Raw genomic sequence first — 9216 nt, forward strand, 5'->3', positions numbered from 1 at the left:
ATATATATTCTTTATATAAGTATAAATACTAAATAAATAGTGAGGGTGTATGTAATTTTAAAAAATGCTGAAAATAAAAGGAACCATGTTTACATATTCTGGCCTTAAAATATAACCTAATGTAGTACTGTTGATTCACTCACATTCAATATAGTTTTTGACTTGAATAAAACCCATTAAATTGGATGTTATCACATAAAGCACATTTTTTAGGCTAGCCAACAAAACAGTTTTACAGTATAGGCACTGACCTGTGGAGACTGACTTGGACAGTTGAACTTGGTTTGGATTGTGGCAGTAGATTGAGGCTGCCTAATTCGTTTAGATGTCTAAACAGGACAGCCTGTCAGATGATGATCCAAGCAGGTCGATGGACTCACGGTGGGAGGAAAGGTTAACGTACTGTAGCTGACCCCACAGAGCTTTGATGTTAGGAATGAGTTAGATGACGATGCTGGCCGAGGGCAGCAGCTGCAAAACAAACTAGGTGACGCATGAAAAATCAATGATTTTCAATGCTAGCAGTTTCTATTTTCACAGAGTATTACTGTGCTTGATAAAAATAAAGATGGGGGTGGAAGGGTCAGCATGGCATCGGTATCTGCAAACTGCAAAATGTCTTTGGGAGAGGAAGCTACTGCAAGTCAAAAATGCTAGAGACATACAGCTAATGTTCATTATAAATACACCATATGAATACTAATTAAGTACTCTCTGGGCCGGTGATGTCATTACAAAAGTGCTGAGGTAGGAGTCTATCTCAGGCCTGGATATTGCACTGAACAAAAACTGGGTTGAACATGAATCTCTCTCTCTCCCGTCCTGTTCATGGTGCTCCTTTGTTCAATATTCACACCAACCACCCTGGTCAACCCAGTGGGTGTCTAGTGCTTAATTATGCCTTCAATAAATTTGAGCCGTAAGGTTGTGTAGCTAGTTAGCAGGATGTCAGGATAATTGCTGAATTAATTTTTTGGTTGTGTGAGATTGTTCCATGCGAAACTGCTGTATCTCAGTCTTAGCGCCTTTGGCACAGTGATGTCTCTGCCCACTCTGAAGACATTCTGTGACAGATGGAGCCGATGCCGGAGGGTCTCTCTGGAAACACATAATGTTTTTCTCCATTGTTGGTTTTCCTTCTTAATACAGCATATTTTTTGAAAAACAAAAACATGTTTATACATGCCAGATTCCTCTTTGTCTCTTATGCTCCCTTGAGTCCAACCAAACATCCTTCATCATCAATCAATCAAATTGTCAATCTGTCTGACTGTGATAGATTTATTCACAGAACGAGGCCAGATCCATGAGTCATAGCGATCACTCCTCTGTGATCCAGTCTTGACAGCTAGTTTGCATTTAAACCAGTTCTGTGATCATATTCGCAGGTGTACGCCATCCTGGTGAGCCATCCACCACAGTCCAATGACCATCTGACGCCCACTCCGGTCTCCTACACCGCAGGGTTTTACCGAATACCTGTAGTAGGGCTTACCACCAGGATGTCCATTTACTCAGACAAGGTGGGCTGCAATGAGAGAGAAATTTAATTATTCAATTTCAGTATGAAACATTTTGGGTATTGATGAGTGTTTATTCAGCTATGGGGTCTAAATCAATTCCCATACTATGACTAGTTTGTCTGTTAACATAAAAATGACAAAAGTTCAGCTTGATTGGAAAAGACCCAAATTAAAAAATATCTTGCTGACAAGTGATATTTACAGATCATTTTTTTATTAATAGTTGGGATTTTTAGTTACTCTATATCTGCAGGTTCAGTTGTTATGCAAGTGGGTGAATCTTTTTATGACTGATTCAGTGAACAACCAATTCAACAAATCAACCGATTTGTTTAAAACATCGATTAATTCGAGAACAGAGAATTAGTGGCTGTCTTTATGATTAAGTCATTGAATCATTCATTTAAATGATTCATTCAAATCTTTGAGTCATTCAGAAACGAAATAAGTGATTGTCTTCATGCTACCAATTTGTTCAGAAATGCAGATTCATTTAGTAATGAAACAATTGACTTGTTTGTGAAATACCTATATTTTATTTTTTTATTCATTTTCACACAATAACTACTGAAACAGATTATCTTAGTTTTTAAAATGTAATATTTTTATGATATAATATTATAAATACAAAACAATGAAATCTATAAAACAGAACTGGACAATCTTTTAAAATAAATAATGACAAATAATCCTGAAACTATGGAAGATTGTTCCCGCCACAGAATAAAAAATAAAAAAGGTGATTACATCTTTTTCTCTCACAGTTCGGACTTATTTTTCTTTTCAGAATTGCGATAAACTCGCAATTCTGTATGAGTTTATCGCAAAACTCGCAATTATGTGAAAAAAAGAATTGTGAGATGTTTATATATAAGTTTATATCTCGCAATTCTGAAATGTTTTCTAAAAATTCTGAATTGTGAGATAAAGTGATGCAATTAAATTTTTTTAAATGATGTGCCCCAACTTTCTTCTTTTTCTTTCTACCTTTCTACCAGTAGCAAAAATAACATTTTTTTATAAATAAAATAAGTTGAAAAAAAAAAATCTTGTAGTTGAAGAAACACCTTTATTATTTCACTCAAAAAAAAAAAAACTGTCATTTTCAACTTTGTCTCCTACATTCTTTTCTCTGTACCCTTCTTCCAGAGCATCCATCTCTCATTCCTCCGCACAGTTCCACCCTATTCCCACCAGGCACATGTGTGGTTTGACATGATGCGGGAGTTCCGCTGGAATCACATCATTCTAATCGTCAGTGACGACCATGAAGGCAGAGCGGCACAGAAAAGACTAGAAACTCTTCTGGAGGAGAGAGAGACCAAGGTAAGCTATTCCCAGTTCCAGGATTCCCAGTGCGTGCTTGTATGCAAGCGTGTGTGTATCAATCGCAAAAGTCTTCTATGTACGTAACTGTTTTACTTTTTTGTCATGTGATCACATCTCTCATGCCATGTTGTAAATGTTGGCTAACATTCTAAAACCAAAGGCGTCAGCCATGTCTAATGTGGTCTGATTTGACTTAACGTGCGTTATTTGCTCATTTCATGTTGCTTTCTACCATAGTCAAAAACTCCACAACAGGAGCAAAATGAAAACCTTAACCTGGGGCGTTGCAAAGCATCAGTGACTTTTTGAACATATTTATGCTATGTTTATACACTGGTATTTTTGTAGCCTTGAGCCACAGATATGATCCTTGCAATTGGCGAGTCTATCGTCAGTGTCTCTTGAGGTGCTTTAGAGCTGTGATTGCTTCATAAATACAGTGGTGCATTGTGGGAATTTTGCTCTTGCAGAGGTTCTGCTCAGTTTCCTTGGGGATGAAAGCTAAATCACCAGCCCACATCCCCCCTGCTCAGCACTGAGGTAATTATTGTTGCCCTCATTGCTGCGAGAGATTATTAACAGTGAAACTATTTAGGTATGGTGCGAATTGAGCTACATACCCACAGAGACGCTTTTGGTGACTGTTGAAATCCCAAATAGCTGCTTTATTTTCATTTTTCTTCTTCTTCTCAGTATAATTTTTTTTTTGAGAGATCACCAGTGGCAATCGTAGCTTACTCTAGTCCTGTGAAAATAGACACGGCCAAAGAAAAAAAATACACTTAGAAAAGGTGCATACTGTATGTAAGACACATATATGCATAATTTATCTAGTAATAAAATCACATTTATGCATGTGTATATATGTACAAAAAAATTATCTGTGGAATGTGTGACTTACCATGTGACCATGTGAATAGGTGTTTTCTGCCACAGAATATTTTTAAATGCCTTCTGTGCACTGTACTACCTATTAAATAATTATATATATGTATATATATATATATATATATATATATGGAAGATGTTTTTAAAATATATTTTTAAAACTAGTTTGAATGGGAACTTATTCTTTTTAAATGTGTTTCTTTTGTGTTCTTAAATGAGTTTAAACTTTATTTGCATTTGTCTTTACCTCTCTAGTTCTTTATTATGCCCATGTAAAGTACAGATGTGCTAAATAAATAATTTGCCTTGTCTTGCCTAGATTTTTATCACATTTCATTAGTACAAATGAGTCATTGCTATTTATCATGCGTGAAACACCTCTGCTTTCTGGTTTATTGCAATGTGAAAGGTTTTTTGAAAATAAAATCACATTTTTGATTTGTACATTTTGTACATCATACTGACAAGCTTTAGTTAGTGACCACAAGAGGGGTCATACACACTGGAGTCAATTTTTTTTAAACCACCCAGCGTTTCCAAAAAACATTAGCCTACTCCAGATTTTTTAAACATTGCAAACATATGCACAAAACTCTTTATTTACTTTTAAGCTTCTGAAAGTAAAGAAGGCTTTATTTGTCCTTTTATGCACTACTATTTAAGTTTTAAATTGCCTCCTGAATCTGGCAGCCATTTTGTGGTGCTTGTGTAATATGCATTTCTATCAGGCTTTCTATTTTGTTATCTGAGGTGCAACTTTGATTTAGAATTCACAACATCAGGCTCTCTACACTTTCAGAAAAAAAAGACCAAAAATTGTGGTACAGCACTTTGTCACTAGGACCGTACCCTAAAAGAAACATCTTTATACCTGATACCTTTTAGGGGGAAAGGCATAAAGGTGTATCTTTGATCCCAGAGACAGAGAAAAGGTAATTTTGTTCAGATAGTGTACTTTTATCTTATGTCTGACCATTTCTAATTTATGTTTGAAAATGACAGCTCCTGCTTTCAGGGTATTTTTTGGCAATTTTGTTCCCATTTGTTCTCATAATCTTTATTGAAAATGTAACTCTTGTAATCTTTATTGAAAATGTAATAACTTGTTCTGAAATGACTGCCGTTATGCTTTTGTCACTTACACAGCATGAGTTACTGGATCATGCTAATCAAATAGTTTTAGCAACACCAGTTCACACTGACTGAGAAAATATATATTAATATTTAATAGTTATAGAGTAATGAAAGCAAGACCAACATGATATATAAATAATGCATATTTATAAATATATATAAATAAGACAAGAAAGATCAGCGACGTGTCTAAATACCAGTGCTGAAATTTCACATTATTTTATATTCTAATGCAGACTGGACTCAGAGTCTATTTTTATGCACTATGCGCCAAGGATCATTTTCATATTCCTTCTACTATCAGTTTACAAGAGTTTTAGATATAATGAGCTATTTCCAGCGAATGCACAGCGGGGGTTCATGGCGGCAGCATGAGTTCGGTTTAAGAGGTGCTCAGGAAAGGCCAGTGTGTATTCACCTTTTTAATTTCCTTTGAGGTGCCATAATGAACAAATGCCACGACATGCATATAGTTCACGCATAATTTCAGCAGCCTGAAACGAGAATCGCATGAGAGCGCGCGTCCAGTCTATCGCGGTTTTAGGGCAGTGTTGTGTGTCTATGCAGAGGAAGGTTTATTTATATCACTGCAAAATGGCACCGTTTGAGCCAGGGTTTCCCCCGAGGCCACTGCCCTCAAAAATACAGCAGAACTCAAGATGGTGCAGGAGAAAAGGTCTTCTTAGTGTGTTTCAGCACTTAACAATATCTGCATTATTATCGAGCGATTTGTCAACTTGGCAGCCCGTCACAGTAGTCTGTCATTTTTATTGGATTTGAAGTAACGTTACATCAATAATTCAGAAAGCGTTCATGCGCCGCTGCAGGTAGCCGATCTGGATTGATGGAAAAGCACCACTTGGTTCCTGAAGTTTGTAATTTTGTCACGCTTTGCTAGCTTTCTTTAGGTCTGCAATTTTATGCCAGATGGTCTATGATGTTTTTTGCAAGTCCCAGTGTCAGGGATTCAAATTTGGAGCAGAAAAGTAAAAATTTGTTGGTTGCTTTACTGCCCACCATTTTCAACTGTTTATAATATTCTTCTGTGTCTGCATATTTTCTCTGTGCACATTACTCATCAGAATAAAAAAAGGAACTATGAAAACCAAGACCAACTGTCCTATGACAACAAGAGAGGACCTAAGGTATATTTGCATGGTCAGTGCACGCCGCCCTCCAAAATCTCTAAACGTAGCTACTAGAACCAGCCCAACCAATCACCGGCCAACCCAGAAATGCCCTTCTCTTGGTAGCACGTGTTTCTTGTTACGTTGAGACGTTACTTTTCCCTTTTTTTATGATTTAAATGAAGAATGGATTTCTTTTGAACGATTATTATTTCCGTTTCAGAAAACAATAAAAGCGCTCCGCTTCTTTCATTACCATTTTTTTCCTTTTTAATAAAGGATGATGCATGATTCAGAATTTTTAAAAAGCAAGCCCATTCTTTGTGGAGATCCGATAGTTTGGGACACAACACTCAGATTCTACTTCCTATTGCAGCATCCCCTCGTTGCTCTTTTTTTCTCGACTCTTTTTCTTTGGGGAAATGACTTTCTCTCACCTGTCACTCCCCTTTCCACCTGGTTTTAGTTTCCGGTTGCATCGGTCTCACTCCCCGAAACCTCTAACATGCACGTCCTTCTCTGAAGCCTTGATAACCCTCAGTTTGCATGCGACAATGCCAATTTTTTTTTTGTTTTTCAAGCTTTTTTATTCTTTTATTTTTCATTTTGAAGCAGTTTCCTTGGAACTCTATAATTTCCCCCCTTTTCAGCCCTAGAAAAGAAAAAAAATAAACAGAATCAACCAAACCAACCAAAAGTGCTAAATGAGGCAGCATGGTTCAGTTACGGAAGTAAATAGCCTCTTTGACTGATTGTGTACCCCAATCTCAGGCCGAGAAAGTGCTTCAATTCAACCAAGAGACTAACTTAACTGCCCTGCTTCTGGAGGCCAAAGAGCTGGAGGCCCGAGTGATCATTCTCTCTGCCAGGTAAGAGGTTTACTGCATGATGCTATCTCAGCAGCGCACCAAAATCTCTGCATTTCACTCTTCACTGTACTTGCAAAAGTAAAATTAATCAGAATGAGTCATCCATATATTTATTATCCATTTCACCCTGCTGAATAGACCACCATATGTTGTGTTTTGGTTGCTTGTGTTTCTTAAAGGAATATTCTAGGTTCAGTATAAGATTAAGGTTAAATCAACAGCATTTGTGGCTTAATGCTGATTACCACAAAAATAAGTTCCACTTGTTCTTCCTTTTCTTAAATAAAATAAAATAAACAATTACCTTTTCGGTGTCAGGTTATATTCACTCTAACCATTTTGTTTTCTTTTTTGTTTTGTTGTAATCAACAAGTCACAAATGCTTTTGATTGAGCTTAACTTGTTCTGAACTTGGAAAATAATTAGCTTAACTAGCGAGAATTAGCAACAACCTTTGCAGTACCTGCTACGCTGGTCGACCAGCACAAAACTAGCACTAACCAGTTTCTTTTTTCAGCAAGACAGACCTTAGAACACTTTGAAATAAATAATACTGAAAAGTCAAAGCAATGGGTTTACAAAACAATTTCATACTTCAGTAAGCTTCTCGTATTTCTGTCAGCGGTTGTAAACCTGTCTGTCTGCCTTTAGCGAGGAAGATGCAGCCGCCGTGTACAAAACAGCACGCTTCCTCAACATGACAGGCTCAGGCTATGTATGGCTGGTCGGGGAGCGTGAGATGTCCGGTAAAGCTTTGAGCGAGGCCCCTGACGGTACGTAAACCCACCTTAGTACAACTGAGACAGGCAGAGGAAAAGAAGCCATTTGTCTCAGTTTCTCTGATAAACTAGACTAGAGGTTTTATCGATGAAGAAAGTAGTGGATGTTAGTGTGTATGTATAAATTAACCGTTTAAACATTTAAGCACTTTATGTGTTTAAAGGTTTTAAACGAGTCACTTTAGATTACACAATAATGGTTGCGTTCTCTGGCTCACTGGCAAGCTTAATTACAATACTGAACTTAACATTGACCTCTAGAGGTTTAATTAAGGAGTTACCATAAAAATGTCATTGTCATGAAGTAGTTTTTTTTTTTATATATATATAAAAAATGTGTTAACTCATAGAGTGTGGTTTTATCATATTATGTTATTATATTAATAGTCTGGCTTTTGTGAATTTAAAAAGGGTGTTTTTTCAACCCTCTCTTTGACGTGTTTCTGGTATTGGTAAGCTATAAATGGCCTTTTTATGTCCCAGGCACTTCACAAGTTTTTAAAGTTCACACTATTGTCGTTGTCGCTCCCAATACACTTGCTCACCTTTTACCCTGCCAGTATTTTTCTTGTCTTTGTCCTCATTTATAACACTTGTGGAGTCTTCACAGTAATCTTTTGGAGATCTCTTACAGAACTGGATCTTTCAAACCCTGCTCCAATAACAACAAAAACCCAGTTGAAGTTGGATTTATGTGTGAAGTATACCTTAAATCTGATATATTTCATCAATCAGTGTGTGTTAAGTGTCTCACAACTGGACAGGACTTACCACAGTTTGGGCGTAGGTGGCGCTAGTGGGCTTAGTTCAGTAAATCCAACCTCAAGGGTCAAAGCTTGCATTTTGGGCAAAATGCCTCAAGTAGCATGCCTGTGAAGAACAAAACATTCATTTTACTTTCCGATTGACTACTACCAGTAGAAAAATCTGACAAAACATGACTTGACATCTGATTTGAGAGTCATTTACCTATGCTGGCTCAAAGGGTGACCCTATGGGTTTTTTTGTGTTGGAAAGGGCTCCTAAATGTCAAGGGTGAACAGCTCACTGCTTAATTTTTAACATCAACACATAGGGCTGATTGGCCTCCAGCTCATCAATGGCAAGAATGAATCGGCGCACATCAGTGATGCCGTTGCTGTCGTAGCCCAGTCCATCCAAGAGCTCTTTGAGAAAGAGAACATCACAGAACCTCCAAGGGGCTGCGTAGGCAATACCAACATCTGGAAGACCGGGCCACTTTTTAAAAGGTCAGTACCACTAAAGATGTCGCATCTCATGTACTCACTCCTTACACAGCTAGTAGTTTTTCAGCAGCTTTTGAGGTTTCCCCTTTACTTACTTTGTTTGAATCTCCCTGTTACAGTATGGATTTAGAAGAGTTGGTTAATCAATTCAACGCTTCTTGTTCTGCTATTTTAGATGTTGTGGCTCCTTTCAAGGCTAAGAAAAACAAGGTTAAATTACAGCCCTGGTTAAATAGTACTACCCGTGCTCTCAGGCAGGAGTGCAGGAGGGCTGAACGTAAATGGCTTAAAGATAAATTACAGGTCTCTTATGAGATTTT

General features: G+C 37.3%; 1 protein-coding gene and 1 long non-coding RNA gene across 10 annotated transcripts in view; one reads left to right on the forward strand and one right to left on the reverse strand.

The window, feature by feature from the left end:
• The window catches only part of LOC107739672 (uncharacterized), a 6348-nt gene extending 6069 nt beyond the window's left edge, over window positions 1-279 (reverse strand). The window contains exon 1 of the long non-coding RNA XR_001640020.1: window positions 252-279. This is a non-coding gene — a long non-coding RNA (uncharacterized LOC107739672). The remainder of the gene's footprint in view (window positions 1-251) is intronic.
• The window catches only part of grin1a (glutamate receptor, ionotropic, N-methyl D-aspartate 1a), a 28847-nt gene that overhangs the window by 1171 nt on the left and 18460 nt on the right, over window positions 1-9216 (forward strand). For 7 of the 9 annotated variants that reach the window (XM_016551853.1, XM_016551844.1, XM_016551848.1 and 4 more), the window contains exons 2-7: window positions 1389-1523; window positions 2673-2849; window positions 5957-6019; window positions 6773-6870; window positions 7522-7643; window positions 8725-8899. In XM_016551853.1, coding sequence (XP_016407339.1) covers window positions 1389-1523; window positions 2673-2849; window positions 5957-6019; window positions 6773-6870; window positions 7522-7643; window positions 8725-8899 — 770 coding nt within the window. The remainder of the gene's footprint in view (window positions 1-1388; window positions 1524-2672; window positions 2850-5956; window positions 6020-6772; window positions 6871-7521; window positions 7644-8724; window positions 8900-9216) is intronic. The other 2 variants (XM_016551846.1, XM_016551847.1) reach the window with 1 other exon arrangement.

The sequence above is a fragment of the Sinocyclocheilus rhinocerous genome, unplaced genomic scaffold (assembly GCF_001515625.1).
Source record: "Sinocyclocheilus rhinocerous isolate Xijiao unplaced genomic scaffold, SAMN03320098_v1.1 scaffold585, whole genome shotgun sequence".
Lineage (NCBI taxonomy): Eukaryota > Metazoa > Chordata > Actinopteri > Cypriniformes > Cyprinidae > Sinocyclocheilus > Sinocyclocheilus rhinocerous.